The 23,147-nt window shown below is 36.2% G+C and overlaps 1 protein-coding gene across 1 annotated transcript in view; it reads left to right on the top strand.

Moving 5' to 3' along the window:
• PDE6C (phosphodiesterase 6C) overlaps positions 1–21,983 on the top strand; it is a 29,393-nt gene extending 7,410 nt beyond the window's left edge. The window contains exons 2-22 of the mRNA XM_061348980.1: positions 3,876–4,028; positions 4,142–4,231; positions 4,448–4,588; positions 5,105–5,179; positions 5,269–5,333; positions 5,443–5,509; positions 6,236–6,283; positions 6,483–6,632; positions 7,284–7,427; positions 7,511–7,579; positions 10,140–10,286; positions 10,673–10,780; positions 10,889–10,998; positions 13,094–13,181; positions 14,840–14,940; positions 15,996–16,103; positions 16,365–16,428; positions 17,435–17,509; positions 17,654–17,737; positions 18,783–18,936; positions 21,667–21,983. Coding sequence (XP_061204964.1) covers positions 3,876–4,028; positions 4,142–4,231; positions 4,448–4,588; positions 5,105–5,179; positions 5,269–5,333; positions 5,443–5,509; positions 6,236–6,283; positions 6,483–6,632; positions 7,284–7,427; positions 7,511–7,579; positions 10,140–10,286; positions 10,673–10,780; positions 10,889–10,998; positions 13,094–13,181; positions 14,840–14,940; positions 15,996–16,103; positions 16,365–16,428; positions 17,435–17,509; positions 17,654–17,737; positions 18,783–18,936; positions 21,667–21,737 — 2,112 coding nt within the window. The 3' untranslated portion in view covers positions 21,738–21,983. The remainder of the gene's footprint in view (positions 1–3,875; positions 4,029–4,141; positions 4,232–4,447; positions 4,589–5,104; positions 5,180–5,268; positions 5,334–5,442; positions 5,510–6,235; positions 6,284–6,482; positions 6,633–7,283; positions 7,428–7,510; positions 7,580–10,139; positions 10,287–10,672; positions 10,781–10,888; positions 10,999–13,093; positions 13,182–14,839; positions 14,941–15,995; positions 16,104–16,364; positions 16,429–17,434; positions 17,510–17,653; positions 17,738–18,782; positions 18,937–21,666) is intronic.
• The last annotated feature ends 1,164 nt before the right edge of the window (positions 21,984–23,147 follow it).

The raw sequence follows: 23,147 nt of genomic DNA, 5'->3' as shown, positions 1-23,147 counted from the left end.
TATCTGCTTATGTAGTCTTTTAAAATTAACTTCTTGAAATGCGTACGGTTCCCAGGGGAGTGATTTTTTTTCTCATTTATATTTATTTTACCTCAGAATCAGATATGGAACAGTTCCAGTAAGGAAGTTTATCTGTAGCTGCTATATGAGGAAAATAAGTCATTTTTAGAAAGACAGGCCTTACTTTTCCCTTTCACAGAGGCGTAATCACGCTGCTTACACAACAGTGACTTCTGATTTAGTGAATTCCACTGGTAGCTGTGAGGTGGAAATATGCTTACAAACCTTAAAGAAAATGAAAGGTTGAGGCCAAATTATCTAGAAGTAGAAATTTATATTGATATTTCATTGGTAAGAGGTTTATATTAGTAATGGCTAGTAGTGCTGGTGAGTTACAGTGAGATAAAAATGGTGTCATGGTTTAGAGAATCAGGAAACATGAATTAACTACTAATTTGCAAGTGTATAGGCTAGATCCATTGTATCTTGCCAAACTCATCTTCAGTCACCTTCCATCACCTACAACAGAAATATGAATACAGAGGTGCCCTGATTTTCCACTCCAGTATGCTGGTGCTAGCTTAGTGCAAATCCAGGCCATGCTGAACGTTTTAGGACAGATCTACAGATCTGATCATTGTACAGTAAATAGCTAGGTATCTCAGCTTTAAGAGTAGCTAGTAGAAAATGCTTACAAATGTACTACATTATCACAGATCACCTTTTCTTCCTTTTTTAAAAAAGCCTATTTGACAATTTAACTGAGAGCTAAAAGTTCACATCACTTTTCTGGTCGTCTGCCTCTGGTACTGCAGAACACATTTCTGCTTATCTATGAACATAGTTTTCCAGACATAGCAAAAAGCTATTTTCTTTGAAAAAAAGGAGCTTATATTCTCAAAAGGAAATATTTTAAAACCTTGAAATAAAGGCTTCAGAACTCGTAGCAACTATGTGCAAAATATTAAATAATGAAAAGCCTAAAACTTTTTTTTTGCTTATATATGCAAATCATGTGCAATACGAGTCTTTGTACACGCTGTGGGAACGTTGGCAATGTGCTATGAGGTGCTTGTATCTTTCTGCATTGCACTGTCTAGGCACAACTCAAGATGGTTTGTGGTCACTGAACTTTCTTTTTAACACAGACTTGCTTTCAAACTTTCCTATCCTCTGAAAAAATTGTATGACCAAAGTGCTTCTTCTGAACAGTTCTGAACACCACTGCTTGTACCTTCAGTCTGGAGTTAGCAGCTGTGTCCTGCTGATTCAGCTCATGTGGTGTGTACAGGTCCCTTTTAAGTATTTGGAAATCCAGGAGTGTCTGAAAGTTTCATTTATCCTTTCATAGCAGCATACAGCACTCTCACACCAGGAACCTGGGCCTTGCCATTATGGTAGATGGTCTTAGGGAGGCCGAGGGACTGCAAAAGAGGGTCAGATTATCTATCATCTGACTTACTTCATTTTGAATGGCTAAAACAGAGATTCAGAAATTACTACTGAAGCCCAAAGCCACACTCAGACCCAGACTGGTTGTGTCAGTAGACAATATGTCTCAGAGGAAATAAAGTATTTCCACATAATAACATACTTGCTTAGCAGACTGCAGGACATGATCTGAGTTTTACACAGAAGGGACAGATTGACTGTCATTTTCCCTGGGTGTCTGTTGCGATACCTCTACACCTTTCTCCAAGAAAAGAAGAAAATAACTCATGGAAAGTTTGACTGAAATAGAAAAAAACCCTTCTTCACCTGGATAGTATATGCAAAACTGGCTACAGTTTCCAGGGACTCAAATATATCCTGATACATTGAACTATAGAGAAAACATGCTGGTTACATTTGTTCATCTCAATGTGATTTATGGAGATGTCCTTAGGAGAATCAGTTCTCTGTAAGGGAGCCCAGCCAGTAAATATAGAAGAGATTTCAGAGTTACTTCCACACATTTAATTCCTTCCAGAGTAATGCACTCATTGAAGGAAATCTAAAATGCAATTACAAAAGCTGGGCTATCTAAGGAGTATGAAGAATTGAAGTGTGTATGTGGGGAAACCCCTAATATTCTGAACATGTAATAAAATCCAGTCTACCTTCTCAGGGTTGTATATGCTATAAATTCAACATATACGAGAAACAATTCCTAGAGTGAAGAGATGAAAAAATAAATTAAGAAGGAAGATACAAATAGTAGACGAACAGTTTTAGTTCTGGCATTTCCTAGTCTTTTCTTGCTGGATTTCACAACAGAAAATGTTTAAGTAGTTTTATGTATAATTTCTGAAAGAAGAAATTCCATTGTGAAGCATCCTGCAACATTCTCCAGCCCATCAGCAAGGATAACGCCTTGAGATGCATCATGCAGATCTTGGCTGCCTAGGCTAACACAGTAATTAATAGCAGTAATATCCATCAGCTCTGCGGGTAGACATGCAGTTAACATGTCAGTAACTTTGTAAGTGGGTTCACAAATACTTGCTAACAGCAGGGGATTGGTAAGGTTTCGGAATATTGGTTGTTGTTGGATGTCTTTAAAACAGGACTCCTTTGGCCCCTCCCTGGCTGGCTGCCATTCCTATCCACGGTGTTATAATGTAGTCTGGCTATCTGACTACTAGGCCTCTCGCCATGTCCTGACATTCTCTTTCAGCACTAACCGCTCATCACCTGGAGAAATGAGATGCAGACCTGTTAAAGGAAGTTCAGGGAGAATCTGCCATTGACTGTAGAGGAAGACTTGAGTGCTCATGTCTGAAGAAGTCTGAGCACTGACTTGTCAGTAGCGGCAGATGCAAGTGGATGGAAAAGGCTCAGTGAAGTCAGTCTGGCTATTTTAGCTGCTTAGTAGAACCATTTAAGTTCTCAGTATGCATGTACTGATAGATTCTAATCACCCAACTCATAACTCAGCTCATTTAGATATATTATCATAAGAACATTACAAAACACAACAACCTTTTACAGATTTCCCTGAAAAATTTCAAATCCCATTTTTTTAAATGACGAAAACACTAAAGCATTTCAAAGAAAGCACCAAGAATGTTTTAGAAATAAAACAGATTTCCATGAAATATAAACAACCTCCCCGGTATTTTTTACATTAAAAAAATAGCTTTTACTAAACCCTTCTCAGCATTTGGTCTCAGGGAGGACAGCTGGGGTAGTTAGCTGTGGCTCATTCATTAGCCGTGGCTCATTCGTTAGCCACGTGGTCTCATTCCCACAGGATCATCCACCTAACAAAAACAGCTCTGTGTGCTGATCCCCCTAGTCCTACAACTCCCCATTCATGAGAAGAGTATGTTGGGCTGGAAGCAGCATGAATGGGAGTCTGTCAGATAGGAAATAAGAAAGAGCTCCACCAGATGAATAACTGCTGGGATGCCTCTCTGCCAGAGGCATTTTTAGCCATATACATTCAGGACAGATGGTAGTTTCAGTTGTTGTGTGATGGGCCAGTATAATGAATTTTATCTACAGAAATAAAACAAAATATTAACATAGCTATGAAATAATTGTCTTACATACAAACCATATATGTATTAGACTTAGAGGTAGCCTCAAAGTCAAATTACTCTTTCCTTTATTATAGATTTTGCCATATCTTTAATTTATTCATTCTAATAAAAATCTACACAGAAGTTGACTTCAGCAGCTACATTCATTATTAATTGCTATGTTAAGCTTGTACATACAACTGCAAGGTTTAGTTACATAATGATAATGGGGTTTTGTGAGTATAAACCTACTGCACTGTGAAACTGTGCTCATAGCAAACAGTAATTATCAACCAAAATGATCGTTTGCCCTTGGAGTGGTAACTGACTGTTATGTATTTCATTTGTTTTGGTTTTCTTTTTATCTTTCAGAACAACCATTTTTCTGACTTTCTGGACAAAAAAACTGGTTACACAACAATCAATATGCTGGCAACCCCAATTGTGCAGGGTAAAGAGGTGCTTGCTGTTGTGATGGCACTCAACAAATTAAATGCCACTGAGTTCTCAAAAGAGGATGAAGAGGTAATAACCTCAAATGTCACACAACAATGCAATTGTTAGTTCAACAAGTAGTTTGAGTGAATCTACCTCTTGATTTGATATTTTATCTCATTTTTGTTTTTTCTCATTTTTAGGTTTTTAAAAAATATCTCAATTTTATATCTTTGGTCCTAAGAAATCACCATATAACATATCTCTACAATATTGAATCCCGAAGAAGTCAGGTAGAGAAAATTTTATTAATTGTAATACTTCATTTTTTTGTCAAAATGCTATTATTTCCACTATTCTGTGTTCTTGCAAGCTTATTGAAGTAAGGATAGCATCTATTTTTTTTTTTTTAACAGTTATGTGTCTTATTCTGGAATACTTAGGAATCATATGCTCATGTTTACTTACCGCTGTGAACATTTACTCTCTTCCTCTTTTGTTGTAAATAGATGCTTTTGTGGTCTGCCAACAAAGTATTTGAAGAGCTAACAGACATTGAACGGCAGTTTCACAAAGCACTGTATACTATTAGAATGTACTTGAACTGTGAAAGATACTCTGTTGGTCTGCTGGACATGACTAAAGAGAAGGTAACAAACATTTTGCCTACTCCAAACTCTGAGTTACAAAATCCATCCTTCTAATTCATTTGGTCCGCATATTTCTAGTGCATGTCTCTCTGAGGCAGAAAGCTACCATGCTTTCTAACCTTTTGGGGTAATTTCTATAAAATCTAATGTCACAAAAAATTACATGCAAAACATAAGCATGGCAAGGATAAAACCACGATAAACAAAAAGGCTAATTCTGAAATTATTTTAATAATTCCATGTGAGAAAGGGCAGAAGAGAGAAATGCATGTCTGATTATTGCTTTATAAAATATTTGCCTTTTAAAACAACAATTAACCTGCACAACCATCCAGAGATAGGCTTCAGATTAGCCTGCAATTTACTGCCAAACATATCTTGCCTGGAATATATGTCACAATGTTTTCTTAATATTGTCTTAAATGTGGCCATAGCACAGCTATGGAGAAAGAAAAATAAAATTGCTACCTGCAGATGTCATGTTATCTATGAACACCCTGTGTCTAATTTTCTCAGGAGTTCTATGACGAGTGGCCAATCCGGCTGGGGGAGGCAGAGCCTTACAAAGGCCCCAAGACACCTGATGGACGAGTGAGGATATTAATTTTTCTTTTTATGAATCTGAATTTCAAAAATTGAGGTTGTACAGGTCACTTACATGTTTTCCTCTTTTAATTTAGGAAGTCAACTTTTATAAGATTATTGACTATATTTTGCATGGAAAAGAAGAAATCAAAGTCATTCCGTGAGTATTCCTTAGCAGCCTGTGAATGTGTGGTAACTAGATATATTGCTGGGATAGAATAGTAATGTCTGTATTGCAGAAATCGTTTAATCTCATTCTCTCTCTAAAGGTCACCTCCAGCAGATCACTGGAGTCTTGTCAGTGGACTGCCAACATATGTTGCTGAAAATGGATTTGTAAGTTCATAGTAAAAGTAAAAACTAAAAGTTTTCATTCATGCAGTTCTTCTGATTGAACAAAAACCTCCTAAACCTCCCCACAACCAAAAACATCTACAAAAATACCATGCTACTTCCTGTGTCATTGGTTCCCAAGTGAAATCAGTAGTCTGGATGGAGACAAGGCCTTGGCATAAACAGACAGAACATCAGGAAAATTTCCCTCTGTGGTGACATCAGAGGAATAATATGTGCACCTGATATCACTTTCCATGTGTGCCAAGTCTCACAAAAAATGTCAAAATAAGAAAATCATCATATACACAGTTCTAAAATTTCCTTGAGTAGACAATATACATGATTCAAAGTTGTGATGTATGACAGTTATTAGTAATCCTATGGCTTTTATAATAGCGATAAGGATAGAGCCCTTAGTACTGAGTTATTTCTTTCTATAAATCCCCGTGCCATTTTAATCCTGAAGTGATTTTATTGAAACAATTATGCCTATGTTTATGCACTATATGACATCACACATGAGGGACTTTTCTGCAAGCACTCTGGGATGATGTCTGTTAGAATATCCACATGTAATTTAATAGGAACAGCTTTAATGTCTATAGCTAGCTAGTGTGCTCATTATTGTTAGCTTAGAGAATAAATAGACCTTTTTAAAATACCAGGCCAAGTGTTGGTGCACCTTATATTCTATTTAAACAATGCCTCCTTTTCTTCATGCTGCAGATTTGTAACATGATGAATGCCCCAGCAGATGAGTATTTCACATTTCAGGTAATTCCAGTAATGTTAAAAATAATATATTGTAGAAAAATATGGTAATGCTTTCCACCAATTAGTTATGCAGTTGATTACATAAATAATTACCCCTTTAGTTGTGATGAATGGGTCTCAGAGTTACATTGCCTATATCAATAGCTGTATTACTACTTTGAAAGAAATATACATATCTAGTTCTTTGGCTTTCCCACAGAAAGGACCAGTGGATGAGACTGGATGGGTTATCAAAAATGTCCTGTCATTGCCCATTGTCAACAAAAAAGAAGAAATTGTTGGAGTTGCAACATTTTACAATAGGAAAGATGGAAAACCTTTTGACGAGTATGATGAACAGATCATTGAAGTAAGCTTAATGGGATTAAAGGCTGTAAGGAGCCATGTGATGTTAATAAAAATATTATTGTAAAAAGTAATTTTAAAATGTCTAAAAATTTTCCAATAGGCTGTATTACCATCTAACCAAATATCTGTCTGCTTCACTATACAGTTTCTTAAGGATCAGAAATTTTCCCTTTATAAACCCAGAAATTTATGAGAGATTGTTTAAGTTCTACTAAAGACCAAAAGTCAGATATAGTTTTAATAATCTGACTTTTTATTGATGGTCAGCATCTCCTAATTAGCAGTGGGTAGTCAGGTATGCCGTGTTGCTTGCCAATGGATATCGTGTCTGTGATCATGGGAGTTTCCACAGAGCTCTGGATTGCATGTACTTGGACAAGATGCTATGCAGCGTATTCAAGTCCACTCAGCTAACTTGAGCTTCAGCAGCCTCAAAGTCCTGTGGGAATATGAGTCCTTAATTACTAGGTTGAGACAAACAGTGCTATTAAAAGCTGTCATGTGTTAACAGGACCTGTTCATGGAAGATGAAGGCCTCTAACAAGTAGAGTTATGCTTTTCAAAGAGCACTACCAGAAATCGGAGTTTAAGAAAAGTATATTCAAACTTCACTGTTACAGTGTCGTCTCCACTTTTCTTGCCTCTGTTTCAGACTCTCACACAGTTTCTGGGGTGGTCTGTTTTAAATACTGACACTTACGACAAAATGAACAAGCTTGAAAACAGGAAAGACATTGCTCAGGAAATGCTTATGTACCAGACAAAGGCCACCCCTTCTGAAGTTGAATCTATACTGGTAAGTTTCTATCCACACTCACAAAATTAAAGTAGGAAATTTGCTATGTAAAAAATTAATTTCTTACTCACTTTTATTTGTAGAAATACAAGGAGAAATTAAATGTAAATAGTATAGAAGAGTGTGACCCAAAGGATCTTATCAGGATTTTGGTAAGTCATTAAACTGACAATTCTAGTGGTGTGTTTAAATCAGATAGTAATATGTCCTCATTTTAGAACAAGCTGCGTATAGCCAAATGCTGACTACTAGAACTGATTTTAGCTGTCAGTTCCACAAGCTAGATGAAATTGATTTAGTAACACCTCCTCAACCTCTTTGGTTCTTCTACGTGCAGACCTCACCGTTACCTAAGGGAAACACTCAGCACCAAATATGTGTCAAATGACTTGGACAGTCAGAGTATATAGAAACAGTTATATATGAATTAACATTTAAAATGCTTAACTTCTTTAAATATCCATGGGGACAGTGCTACACCTATAACTGAATTTATTTAATTTTGAAGGTAAAAGAATGGATCTTGATTTATGTTCACTTTCATTCTGAATAAGAGAGAACATGTAGGAGTGTCCAGTGTAGGAGTGTCCAGATCTATTTTCCTGCATTTCCTTCTGATAGGGAAGTCCAAAGACTTCATCACAGTGACTTCACATTGGTAAAACAGATATGACCTAATCAGCTAAAACTCTGCTTCTAGTAAACAAAAAAAGAATCACTTTCTTTCCCAGACTGCACAGTCCTCTGGCTGTCTTAGTATTTCAGTCTAGAAAGGGAGTGTCTTTTTGGAGGAAAATTCCTGTTTGTGCCCAGTTAGTTCACTTTTTTCTTGTGGAGCAGTCCTCAAGCAAATGCACTGGCTTAGTTTATCTGAAATAAAACTCAAAGATGTGCTCCAGGAAAACACTGAATGAACTTCCACTTTTAATGGATCAAAACAGAGCTAGGCTGTAGAAAGAAGGTCAAATATACATCTGCTGACTTCCAGTACCAAGCACTTTACGTATTTTCTCCTATTATACCGCACTTTTTAATGCAGACATAGGCATAGAGAAAAGATCTCACCAAACTATTTTTAGTTATGTGTATGTGCATGCTGTAACTCAGTGGTGTTCAGGCTTTACTGGCTCCCACTAAACAGACGCTCAAACAGCTTAACAAGTGGTGAAACCAAAAATTCAGAAGGTGTGTAGCTTCACATACCTTTTACAGTAAATTTCATTTAGCTGCATGAAGAATTATAAAAATTATTAGTTAAATGTTATAAAATATCTCTACTGGTAGAGCAACAACTGATTATCATGGTAGAGGCTCCAAATGTAAAAACATAATGCTGGTATGAATTTTCAAATCTCCCAAAGCAATTAAAATGAGTTCCTTCAACATTACGGAGTTACAAATTCAAAGGTCTAATATCTTCTGCACTGCCAGGCCTACATGCAAATGCTTTATCCTATTATAAGACCTGGAATCCCAGATAGCTAATGGGATAAAGCAGGTGTTTCTAGATCTGATGATTCACAAAGTAATGGGTCTTAAAACACCACTGCTCCAGGCTTCTTTGTCCTTGACCTCAGATCAGAGCAGATATAAAAGAAAATCCTAGGGAGAAGGAAATACTTCTGGATGTTCAGCACTACTGGTTGAAATACATGCATGCATTCAGTCATCTTTTTTCTACAAAATGGAGCTCATTTATAGACTACTATGAAGAAAGGGAGTCACTGTGATCACACAATCTATTTTTAGCATTTTGTAAGACTTCCCTGAATTAATTCTTGCTTGGATTGGGGTGCATTCTTTAAAATATCTTTCCCTAGGCTTTGGAATATACAGATGAAAAGTGTTATAGAACAATTCACTAATATCGCTATTAGCAGTTAATCAATGTGAATCTACATTACGTATAGAAAATAGGGAATTTAATACAGACTTATTAACCTTTGTATCCTCTGCATTTTAGGACATAGTGTATGCTTTATGGAGGTTCTTTAGTACAAGGAATAGCTGATTTAAGTTCTGTATCTGCTCTTCAGGAGAGAAAAATCTCTGCTTGGCATCCAGACAGCTTCTGGTGAAGTTTAGTACATGGGAAAAGATTATGCACTTAACACAGTCCACTACTTCTGGCATGATCTCTCATCAGTGGTCAGGATTCTTCAGAACAGACTGTTGTAAGCTAAGAAAGGGAATTACTAGGACAGAATTGCCACCAGCCACCACACTAGAAAGTAAATGACATGTTTTGTTCCAGACAGGTTAGTTTTGATCACTATATTCATCACTATTCATAAGATCCAATAGGGAAGAACACATAATAACTTTGTGAAAAACATGAACTGCAGCCTTAAGACCAGGCTAAAAGAGAGAGAATCACAGATTTTTGTAACAGGAAGGAAAAATTGCAAGGCCTGAGATTTCTGAACTAAGGAAATGTTGAGATAGTCACAACAGATTTTGTTGGAATTCAGAGTAGGAAAATAATACCATCTGGTCAAGATTTTTACTTATCATCTTTGAGCAGAAAGCCAGCAGTATCGAGACTGTGTTTCGTAACTTACTATACATTAGTGTGTACCAAAACCTGAGGCCTTTGAAGATACAGTAAGCATACTGTTGTTAGGCAACATTTCTACTGAAGTCAGAAAAGAAAATCAAAAGGTTTTTTCTGTTTTCTTGCAAGAAAAAAACATTGTGTTTTTGACTTTTCAGAAGGAAGAATTACCTGATCCAAAAGATTTAGAACTGTATGAATTTCGCTTCAGTGACTTCCCTGTTACAGAGCATGGCCTGATAACTTGTGGAATACGACTGTTTTTTGAGATAAATGTTGTTGAAAAGTTCAAAGTCCCAGCTGAGGTCTGATTTATTTTGTCTTGTTAATATTTATTTTAAGATAGAAGGAAAAAAATAGCTGATTATAGATGCTTTAAGATAAAAGTAGCCAGTACTAGAATATTACTGCTATGGATATCAATCTTCCCTTCTTAATTAAACATTTGCATATTTTCATAAAGACTTAAAACTAATCCTAAAAATGTGTGAGCCATAGAAGGAATTAAATCAAGAGGCATTTACTTGAGAAAAAATTCCTGTTTCCATGTTGAATTCAATAAAAAGCCATTATTTTAATAGAATTTTCTTATTATTACAGTAATTCTATAATATATTACAATAATTTTATAGCCATCCCATCACTTAGTTTCAACTGACAGCAAAGTCTTCATCATTATTGCTCATAACAGGTCCTTACAAGATGGATGTACACAGTCAGGAAGGGTTATCGAGATATCACTTACCATAACTGGCGACATGGATTCAATGTGGGACAAACCATGTTTACTCTGCTAATGGTAATATTGCCAGTATCAACCTTTCATTCATCATTTTGTTTTCCTTTCAGTTCCAGCTGGAAAATTCAAGAGCGTACACACTCCAAATTGTCTGTTTTTCTTTTACAGACAGGCAAAATAAAGAAATACTATACTGATCTAGAAGCCTTTGCCATGGTTGCTGCTGCTTTCTGCCATGATATTGATCACAGAGGGACCAATAACTTGTATCAAATGAAGTAAGTGCAAATATTCAAACATACAGAAATGTAGTAGTTTTAATGGCAAATGAAAAATAAAACAAAAAAAACCCCAACTAAACTATTTCAGAACTTGCAAAAATCTAGGATATACATTCCATACTCATCTGGCATGATTAAACATTTATCCTACTGAAGATTTCTGCCTCAGAGCATTTGCCATGACAGCTGTAATACAAAGACAAAATGCAAAACCAGAATTTTAGAAGAGTCTTCTGGATCTGCAATTCATTTTTAAGAGAAGCCAAGGTCTAGCAATGCTTGGATTCTAGCAGAGCCTCATGCACATCAGGCTACAAAGAAATAAGAAAAGTAAATTAAAATCCCTAACTGGATTATTTTTTTGTCAAGACAGGGCATAAGCAGTTTTCTGAAGAGGGAATCAGGATGCGGCATAAACAAGGGCCAGTTTAAAGTGAGACAGGATTTAAGATGCATTCTTTTTCTCTGCTTTTTCTATGGTCTGATTTGACTAGCTCAGTTGTCCATGTCATTCCCCTCACAGTTTACTTACTGATGTATGTCCTTTCTTGAGGTGTAAGCTCCTTGTGTTGTACAGGATTCTCAGCTAAAGAGCTTGTGCTTTGTCACTGGGTCCACATGCCGTTAAGTTATGCATCATGAGGTTAAGCTTAGCTATTCATGCTCCTTTTTGTTCTGAGTAAATATGCTAAAGGATTTCTTTGCAATTCCCCCCCCCCCCCCCCTTGTTTCTGATGAAATATTGATGCTTGTTATAAAACAGTACTAATTAATTTTGGTTTAAACTTACCTCTTTATTACAACTTTACATCATGGTGAGACCCACTCTTCTCCTGAAATGAACAATCTACCTTTTATCCTTTTACATGTTCTGTTAGGGCTTGTTTCTATGTGCTAGCTGGAGAACAGAGTTTTCGCTGAATGTCACATGTACCAGAACATTATAACCGTAATTTTCTGAGTACAGTCTCCATTAACTGTATCTCCAGAATGATTCATCTTCCCCCTCTGACCCTGCATACACTCCTCCCAGCAGAGGCATTTCAGCCTGCATGCTAGAGCAGTAACACGAGGGGATTTTCTGATTATTCTCAGGGATTCTCCAGCTGACGTAGGAGACAGAGAATGAGACACTGATTCTTATTCAGCAGACTGCCTCTCATCCAAACAAGTTTAACGGGGGTTTAAAATCTTCCTACTGTGGTCTTCCCTAGCTGAAAGCCCTCTACACGAGGTCATACGCAGTAAGGCTATTTATAAAAGTTATCAGGCTTTACCACGACAGTCCTAATCACAAGTCAGAAAATACAGGTAGCATGTAGCAATCTGCCTTGGGTTATCTGAGGAACAGAGTTATTAGCCAAGGGAAGAACACAGCAAAATACACTTCTAAACATGCAGAAAGCCCTGGAGCCTATGTAGATAGGATACTTATACTAGCCTCCCACTACCATAATCTGACACAGAATTTTCTCTTAGCCCAAAGTCAGAGTGATGCTTTCAGATCTGTGATGTCTGAACACACCTGAGCTGTCAGGATTTGTGCCATCCATAAAACGGTGATTTTGGGGGAAGGGAGGAGACCAAGGGCATTAGAGGAATTAAACTCCATTATACTGTTACTTCAGATTTAATTTACAGTTAGATTCACAAATTAGAATCACAGTGGATTTGGCCACATACATTACAGAGTTCAAAAGCTATGCCAAAGAATAAATACTAAAAGATGGAAAAGGCTACCTTTAAAGTATACAGAAGGTGTGTAGGTTAAACAAACAGCAAAACTGAACATGCAAGATGAAACAGAGGCATGTGTTAAAAAATACAGGTTTTAAGGCATCTAACCATGCCTTTGACTTTAGCGGCCACTGAACTGGTCCTCTCCAATTTCCATCATTACTTAGTCACAGAGGGAAGAGGGAGAGAATGCAAGCAAGTGGAGGTTTTTTTGCTCTGCATCACACCAATGGTTAAGATATATAAACTACTGAACATGAAGCATTTTAAAATGAAATCTGAACAATCTGAATCCTGAATCAAAATTATTACCTCTAATATAGAACACTATTAAGATTTGCTTCTTTTTCAACAGGTCAGCTGCTCCACTGGCAAAACTTCACGGCTCTTCCATTTTAGAAAGACATCACCTAGAGTACAGTAAAACCCTACTGCAAGATGAGGTATGTCTGCGTGAACCTTCTGCTTACATCGATCAACACAAAAGATCCAATGAAGTTATGATACTCCAAATTTCACCATGACTTATTCATCCTTCTAGGCCCAGATTAAGAAATTATGTTAGAATTTGAAGTTTAAGTAAATTTCTTATGTATTGTCCACTCTTAGACAAACATCAGTAATTCCACTAGAAATAGACTTAAGACAGAAAAGTTTTTCCTCTGGGCCTCACTCCTCAGGTTCTTTCCACTTACAAAACAGTTGATGTTGAAACCAAAACAGAAAATACAATACCTACATGCTGTCATTAAACTGCTGCCCCTAGTTCATGAGGCCTGAGTTCGGCTGCTGGCCCCGGCATCTGAGGAACACAGGGGTACACATGTCTATGGAAGGTCCCCTTACCCCCAGGCCAGAACCCCACACAGACCTGACTTTGTTAAGGTGTCATGAGGCTTTGCTGCAGCTCCCATTACCAGTCTTCCCTGAATCAGGCAGGTACCCTCAGCTGTCCATCCCCAGCAATCACAGGGGTAAGATTCCCCACCACAGTCTCAACAAAATGGCGGCAGCGCAGCCTGCCAGGGTCTTCTGTTCCCAGAGCCAAGCTCCTGCAGTGGGGGTCAGCCATGCTTCCCCTCAGCAGCGCTTGGCTCTGTCCTGGCTACAAGGGACGAGACTACAACTTTTACTACGTATTTTGTGAGGAAATAGGAGGCTTAACAGACAAGACTTAAACACATGTGCCACTTCCATCCCACTTGTTCGCAGCAGCATGGCAAGCAGCCATTTCCACCCTCATTTTTCATTTTCTAATCCCTGTGCTGTTGCTACTTCCTGACCTCATGAGGCCACAGAATAAATCCTTACATTAACCAGCAGCACAATGATCATAAACCCCCACAAGATTTGTGATATAAACCACCTTTATCTTTATTGATGGCAATGTACGTTTTATGTTTTCAAATGTGATGCGAGGGACTAACGCCTGCTCTTTGCTGGAGCAGTTGTCAAGACCTCTGGAGGCTCTCAACAGAGGCATTGCTGGGCCCCATGCTCTCACATTTATTGTCCCCTTAGTTAATGGAAGGAAGTAAAACCAGAACCCTGAGAAAAATACTGTGTGATGCTCTAATTCCCTTTGCCTGAGGGAGAGGACACTGCACTTCCTGTTCTAGATCCCTAATACCACTGCAGGCAATTGTGCCAACACAGGCTAACAGGAGGAAAAGGTTTCTACTGTGAAGCTTTAAAAAGTCTAGGAAAAAAGTCTAGGTTTGTGGAATATGAACTGTCAAGAAATGGTGAAGAACTGCCACTTCTTTACTAATTACGTGGAAGACAGGTGGTTTCCTTGGTTTTAATTTGTATATGGCAATAGCAGGACTTACATCTGTATGAGACACTGTGGATTTATTTATTTGTGCAGCCTCTGCGGGCTGCATCATAGATTCACCCACTGATCATAGAGGTTATTTAGCCATTTATTAGCTGTGAATAGGGGCCGTATTTAACAATCGACTGATTTTTCATTTGTAGCATTATTTTCACTTAGGGAATGCAGTTGGCCAATTTTGTTACACCATTCCATGAGACAACTAGGACAAACGAAAGACAGTATTATATTATGAATTGAATTGGTAAACTTTCCATCTTGCAGAGCTTAAACATCTTCCAGAACCTGAATAAGCGCCAGTTCGAAACTGTTCTACACTTATTTGAAGTTGCGATAATAGCAACCGACTTGGCTTTGTATTTCAAGTAAGTACAAAATTCTGTGTAACTTCCTACTGAAAAAAAGTCCTATAGAATTTATAACTGTAGTTCTTAGTTATTTATACATAGAGTACAAAGCTATATTTAAAATTGTTAGCAAGTCTAATTCTTGTAAAAAACTAAGATATAGATTCATTATAAGCGTTAAAATATGAGAACGCATAAATGTATATAATACTTAGTATACATTTAGAAGGTTATTCCAATATGCTTTTAGTCACAGCACTGTATTTCACAAGTGTGGATTCTGTAGCTTAACTGTGCATGTGTGATATTTAGCGTACCATAATACTGCAGACATCAACTGATCCCAGTGCTAAAGATGCCAAAACCTCCAAATATCAAATCATCCATCCTAGTCCTAAATTACTGACTTAAAGTACTTTTGTAATGGGTATTTTCCTTAAAGGTATTTGAAGCATTTTGGTTTCGTCTAATTGTCCTATGACCGAGACAATTTAAACACAAGAGACAGGAAACAATTCAGTAAGTTATTCAGCAACAGTTATTAAATTTTAATGAAGATTAATTCCATTATTTAATTATTTAATTATTTACTAAATGCAAGTCAGAAGATCTATTAAGCAATAGCAAGACACATCTATATTTTTGAAAGTTCTTCTCAGTCAGGTCTTAGCACTTCTTTGGATTTTTGAGGTGAGGGAGTGGAAGAACATTAATATTTGCTTCTCTTTTCCCACTTCATTATGTTACAGGAAGTAACAAACATGTAATACTAAAAAAAAATACAAATGTCAGCTCAAATATTTTAATATGAAGAATTAGGAAATTAGTAATTTGTTTCTTCATAATGAGTTCTGACATAATACCTTACACGTCAGTGGTATATAGCAAAATCTAAATGTGGGAGGCTACCTGAAAAGTTTGAATTCAATCGCAAGAATGTGTCACTTTGATATCACTACTATAAGGATGCTACTTTGGAAAAGCATAAGTATCAGGAATATGGTTTTCTACTTCCATTTTTAATGCAGGAACTTTTGTTCTCTAATATATGGTTCACTGTTATGTTTTAATAGGAAAAGAACTATGTTTCAAAAGATTGTGGATGCAATTGAAAAAATGGAAACAGAAGAGGAAGCAATTAAATATATATCTATTGACCCAACCAAAAAAGAAGTCATCATGTACGTGGTTAATATTTTACTCTTCATTCAATTTGTTATCTAGACCTGATTTCAAAAGAATTCGGACATTTAAACATGTACATCAAGACCTGGTGTTATTGTCCAATGATGAGCATAGCAATGATTTTAAATTAGAAATAGATCTCAGAATGTGCAAAATGTGCATCCATTTGCATCTCAGGTATGTAAATTCCTTACAAAAAAATCTAGACCTTTCTTTTTTCCTATTCTCATCCTAACTACACTCCTATGTTTTCAAAGGGCTATGATGATGACTGGATGTGATCTGTCTGCAATAACCAAGCCTTGGGAAGTGCAAAGTAAGGTAGGTAGTTTTTTAATAACCAGGACTACATTTCCATCTATTTTATTGCCTATTTGGTGCACAACCATAAAAAAAATTATCAGCTGATATTTAATATATGTATTCAACTATGTTTCTAGAAAACAACCTCTATTTTTCTGTCACTGAGAGTGTAAGGATTCCATGATGTCTATCCCCAACCACTTTACAGTTGTTCCACTCTTCTCTACTTGTCCTTCAGCTAAAACTGGCATCCTTGATTCTGTTAGCTGTCTAGCTACCCTTAAATATCACTCAGCTATTTTTGTGCTATCCAACTTCCGCTATTTTCCAGATATTTTTAAGGTACAGATTTACCAACAGAACAATTTGAATTGTGTCTATTCTGTACGTCTTGGTGCCTTTGCAAAGCAGCGTAAACATGCTAAAATTAAATTCTGTAATACAGTGTGACACTGCTTTGTACATAAGTATTTCAAGTACTCCAGCACTGACCATCACACTCATCGCTCAGCCTTACAGGAATAGGTTTTAATAATGCATAATGAAAATACAACTCTAAGATGCTTCTGAGGCCTTCTAACTAATACACATTACAAGTACTAGAAGACTATTGTCAATATTGCCTTGTTCCTGTTGACAATGATCTATCATACATTCAGCATGCACCATAATATCAACAGAGATAATCTGCTGGAAAAAGCCTTAAGTACACCAGAGGGTATCTGTAATTCTTGAAAGAAATGCTTGACTATCTGTACAGGAATTAAACAGTGGAATCATATTGTGCTTGAGCAAAATTCCCTCTTTCTGGGGAACTTTTTAAACTACTCAGAGATAATGCAGCTAGCAGAAAATTGGTTCTCTCTTTGTGGAAGGGAAGCTGGTAGTAATACTTAAGTAGTAAAAAGTAATACACCAGTTCTGAGTCAACATTTTCACATTTTCTGAAAAGCTTGTCTCTTTTATTTATTAATTTATATGTCCTGCTTTCTGCTGATACTTCCACTGAATTGTGATTTTTCAGGTTGCCCTCATGGTTGCAAATGAATTCTGGGAGCAAGGTGACCTGGAACGAACTGTGCTGCAGCAACAACCAATCGTAAGGACTAAATAATTTAACTGTATTAAGCAACATTAACTGACATTAAAACATGCATTAGATAATAGGCCATGTTGCTTACTAGATCATTAAAACAAAAAGCATGATAACTATGTAACCTAAATTACGACTATTCCATTCTAGCCAATGATGGACAGAAACAAAGGAGATGAACTTCCTAAGCTCCAAGTTGGTTTCATAGATTTTGTGTGTACATTTGTGTACAAGGTAAGAATACATTTTTATTTTTTTTTGTTTGTTTTCCCACTGCAGCAGTTCTGATGGCACGGTTAGTGACAAACTGTTACAGTTGAAAAACTCTAGACAGGAGCAGGACTTTTGGTCACAGGGTAAACAACTATCACAACCACCACAATATTTCAGTCTTTTGTTACAAAGAAGAATTGCTCCCACAAATCAAATTCAAGAGATGTGAAGCAAATGCATAAAAAGTGAATATCTCAGTGAAACTTGAGGGCACTGAGGTTTTTTTACTACTTTGAAAGACTGAGTTAGAGAGCCCAGTCTGATTCTTCACAGTCCCATTTAATCTAACTATGCAACATATAGATGGTTACAGAAAGCTGTTAATGGCACAGCAAAGGGAATAGGAAAAACCTATAATATTGTGGAAATACAGATATTCTGTATCTTCTGTAAGGCACTGAAATGCCAACATTATTAATTCCTGACTAGCTTTTAGTATTATCCCAAAATGTCACACAGAAAAGTGACATGTTATACTTCAGCGTCTTCAGATACATCTTCACCTGCTTGGAATCTACTATAGGATACTAGACATTTTTTTATATCCTGATAATCATATGATAAAATATCATGCATCATAGTTATAGTTGCATCGTATGTTTCAGTCTATCAAATGTGGGATTAGGGAAGATACTAAAATGTGTAGTGTGTAATTCAGATCCTTCTATGTACACAACAGGGCATTATTCTCCCAACATGGTATTTCCAATAATAGGCCACCATGCGTGGGCAAGAACATACTTTCAAATGTGCACCAGCTGGTACTCACACTATTTCTTTCATAATTTTTTCTCTTCTACAAAACCACCACTACCAGAGATAGAACAGGTGCTTGGAAAAAAAGTTAAATCAAATAAAATCAGTTAATCTAGCATATATACTGAACTAGATTTAAGAAAGAAAACTAAATGTTCTTTCTGCAAAGCAGCAGTATTTTAAAAATCCAGACTTTACAAACTGTCAGTGTTACAGGTTTCTAATTTACTAATTTAAATTGTTTGTACAGGAATTCTCAAGGTTTCACAAGGAAATTACACCTATGTTTGATGGTCTTCAAAACAACAGGGTTGAATGGAAAACACGAGCTGATGAATATGAAGAGAAGATGAAGGTCATTGAGGAACAAAAGAAAAAGGAAGAAGAAGCAGCTGCAAAAAAAGGTTAAGTAGCTTCTAATGTTTTCATTTATATATATTTGTAAGGCATTCAACATATTCTCTTTCAAATTCACACATGTAGTGCACTTGTGCAATATTCTGTTAAACTTCATACTAATAGCATGCAAGTTCTGAATTAGACAATTAGCTTTACCTTTACTTGGAAGACTACACAAATCCAGTACACTGACCTCATTTTACAAACTGCAGGATTACAGAAAACAGGACCATAACAAGAGTGAAGGGAATGTAAAATTTCTTTTAAGACTTATAATTGAATGTAATTAAAAACTTATTTATGAATGCTGCAATCACCTGAAATACTAGAGATTTATAAATTCTGTGTGGCATCAGCCCCAAATATACTCAACCGCTTTTAAGTTGAAAATGAAAAGTGTAAGGAAAAGAGTTGGGAAAGGACAGTGTTCATTTGTAGCATTAAAAAATCAATGCAAACCCCAAGCTCTCTTCCAAATTTAAATAAAGTTTCCTACATGCAGTTTCTTGGCTGAAATACACTCTCTCATATTACAAATTTAACACTGATCTTCCTAAGATAGCTCAAGTCTTAAAATTTAAAATATGGCTCTGGGTAAGATAACCTAGAAAAGAAACTGATTTTATAGGAACCGAGAACGTATCGCTCAAGTGTAAGAGTGAAGTCAGTCAGTTATTTTTATTCTGTATTTCATGTGGAAGAGCAAGTCAACAGCTCTGCCAATCAGCTAAAATGACTGAAAATGTTCAGAGATTAAAACAAAACCTCATGGGTTTACTACAGAATAATTTATTGTCAGCCAGCTTGAAGAAGAAAAATTAGTTTAAGTGTGTGTTTCATATCTTTAAAACACGAGTACTGAGTAATTTGTTAATCAGTGTCTGTGTGCAATAGGTGAGTACTTTCCACATTTCATACATACTCAAGGCCACCCATCAATATAATGTCAGTGTGAAGTGGAACTAGAGACTTATTGGCTCCTAAAATAAATTACACTAGACTAAAAAAAAAAAAAAAAAAAAAGTCGTTGCAAAGTGGTTACAGTAATTTTTTAGTTATATAATTTAATCAAAGTAAATTTTCAAAGGAGAAGTTTAATAAAAAGAGTCAAATACTGCTATTGTAATAAATTTACAAGTAGTATTTTGGCCTGCTCGCACTGTGATACAACTTACACATGCTTTCACAGAAATTATGGCCACCCCATTGTCTCCCAAACTTATTTTTAAAGACTTTTTTTTTTTTGCAATTAACCATATAATCTTATTTATTTTAGTTTATTGCTGAGATCTAGCTGGTTGTGAATATGCACAAAGTACTCCTTTCTTACACTGGAATCTAAGCATCTGAATTTCACAGAAATACCAGCTAAACAAAACATAAAACACCTGAGTCCTACACATAAACCTCTTTATACATTTGCTTCTTGGCAAAAAGTATAAAGTCAAATCCTATAAGCTTCTTAAAATTAAATTCTACATTTAGGAGAGTCAGATATTTCTACTCTCACTCAAAGTTAGGACCATCTTACAACACGGGTATTCTGGAATGACTTAGTCATTGACTTAAGAAGTATTTTCCCACAAGGAACCTTAAGCAGCCAAGCACTGACAGACTGACTTGCAGAAGCTAAGGATCTGGCCTTTGCATATTATAACTGGTATCACAAAATGTAAGTGAATTATTTTGAATCTTTTTAAACATGCACTGGAGTGAGTGAGGCCATGCACATTTGTGAAGAACAGATCTGACACTGTCAAATCAAGGCCATGTAAATATATGAGTTTGTTAAGTCAGTTCATACAAACAGTAATTTGATACAGGCTGAACCACGGTGGTTTCTCTAGATCACACTGACCTGGCTATTCTTAGCCATTTAGCAGACAGAAAACAAAATAAACATATTTGCTGAACCACTACAGTGGAAAGTTCAGAAGAGAAACTAAGAATACAGTATTAAACTAAGAAAATAAAATATGTAGTTAGTAACATAGTGTTGATTATATCCACAAATTACAGAGGGTAGGACACTGATTATGTGACATGTTTCAATGCAGGTGGAAAGGGTCGAAAATGACCTAGTAACATGGTGATCCACAGCTTTCAAATGTAAGTTTTAATTCTAATATCAGTATCTTAACTTAAATGAACCTGGAAACAAAAGTTATTACATTGAAAGAATCTTAAATATGACCAAAGAACATCTGTGGAATCATTTGAGAGAGACAGTAAAAGAATCAGTATCTATAGATGACAAACATAAGAAATGTCTCTCTCAATTGGTAATTACAAAGGGATTCATACAGGGTTGGATAAAGGTTTATACAATTAGGTCAAATTAAAGTTTTTGTGTAATCGGCTTCAAAAGTAGATTTGGAGTTTATATTGATCATGAGTTTATTTCTTTTGCATGGTATACATACCTCAGTTTTGTATGTGTGGGACACTTACCTATATTTAACTACTGAAACTTTCCAGTAAGAGTGGTTCAGTGTGTGTTTGGTCCTTTAAGAAATGTTGGTATCAATTGCTACACTATATGCATATATGTATATATAGTATGTGTTATTGTTTCATCTTCTATTTTCCCAGACAAGTAGTGAAATCACACTCGATTTTCAGAAGGTCAAACACACATAATACGGATATTACAAAAGCAACATCTTTTCACAAGAAATTAGAGCAGCTAAAAATAACAGAAAATACTCACTTTACTTTCCTTCTCTGTTTTTTAGCTGAAAATGACGCTGGAGGTGGTGGCGGAAGTGCAGAGGATGGAAAATCCAAAACATGTATAATTTTGTAATTGTTTGTCTCAGACACTGTTCCGGCTACAGAAAAGGCATCTAGAAAGAACTTCAGTGAGCCCCAGTGGATTTCTGCTTTGAATAGTATAGCTCAATTTCTTAACAATCCTCTTAAATACTCACCATTTGTTGGAAATAATTTTAAATTGTAGTAAACAGTTACAATTAAAAACTGGAAAAGAAAAAATAATGGTGCAAAATGAGTTAACTGTGTGCTCTAGATATTTTTTCATGTTACTCAATTTAAAATATGTAACTTCTGCACACTGTCCTGAAAAAACATGAATAATACTGACAGATCTTATATGAAATTATTGATGGAAGTCTTAACATGTACAATTCAAAAAAAGAAAAAAAAGGCAATTTTTGCTAACTTGTATATTTAGATTTTTATATTACGTGTATTTCCTTAATCTGCAATGGTGTTCTTTTCCTTCATTCTCAGTACTAAAGGTCTAGGGTAAACCTTCACTTTAGGAACACTCAACACAGTTCCCTGGCTCATATCTACAAAAAGCAGACCCATGGTAAACAGTATTTTTTCAAAACCACCGAGAATAAAACTAAATTGTAGACACCACTCACAGAAAGCACTCTTTTGTCCATATGCAAGTGGCTCTGCCCACAATTCCTAAACTACCTTTCACTGTAAAAATCTCAAAAGGCAGACTGTAAACATCATGCTTTGCATACAAGTCAGAGTTTTCTAACGTACCTATAGCAGTGTATCTACAGCAGGATCTACTGTCAAAAACACTTTAAAAGACTCATGTAGTCCCAATGCACCTTTTTACAAATGCAGGAAATTATTCAAAAACCAATGAATTGGCACCAATTTAACCTTGGGAGGGAGAGGACAGCAGAAGTGGAGCACATCAAAATTCATATTACCTCCCTTCTTACAACCAAGATGACAGACTGCACACAAATTAGTTCTTTATAAACAACCATCTCCCTAACAAAACCTCTGTTCTTGAAGAATGACAGGAGTCAGCTCCATACCTTCTACTCAGGTGTCACAAAGCCTCCTGCAGATGAAGGAAAATGGCTAGTACATTACGCATGGATCCGAGCATTCACCAGAACCAGTTCCAAATCTAAGAGGAGACTGATGCCAAATGTACTTCCTGCAACAAACAATTCTGATGTACAGACTCAAACCTGCCACCTTTCTTCCCCCTTAAAGAAAAAAAAAAGCAGACTCATACCTTATGTTTTTCTTTGAGGGCCCTCAGCATCCACAGAGAAGGGAGAATGACTGAATAACTTGCCATATTATATACCTTACTAAGAATGCTCTATAGACATAAATACTGTGTGCAACTATCACCCAAAAGTAAAGAAACCCACCCCACACACATGCTTATTACATCCTTGTTTCTAATTGGGCCAAATAATCTATGCAAACT

Source organism: Neopsephotus bourkii, unplaced genomic scaffold (genome assembly GCF_033783945.1).
Source record: "Neopsephotus bourkii isolate Nb327-2 ecotype Australia unplaced genomic scaffold, CSIRO-AGI_Nbou_v1 NB_379, whole genome shotgun sequence".
Classification (NCBI taxonomy): Eukaryota; Metazoa; Chordata; class Aves; order Psittaciformes; family Psittacidae; genus Neopsephotus; species Neopsephotus bourkii.
This window is presented reverse-complemented; position numbering and strand designations above follow the sequence as displayed.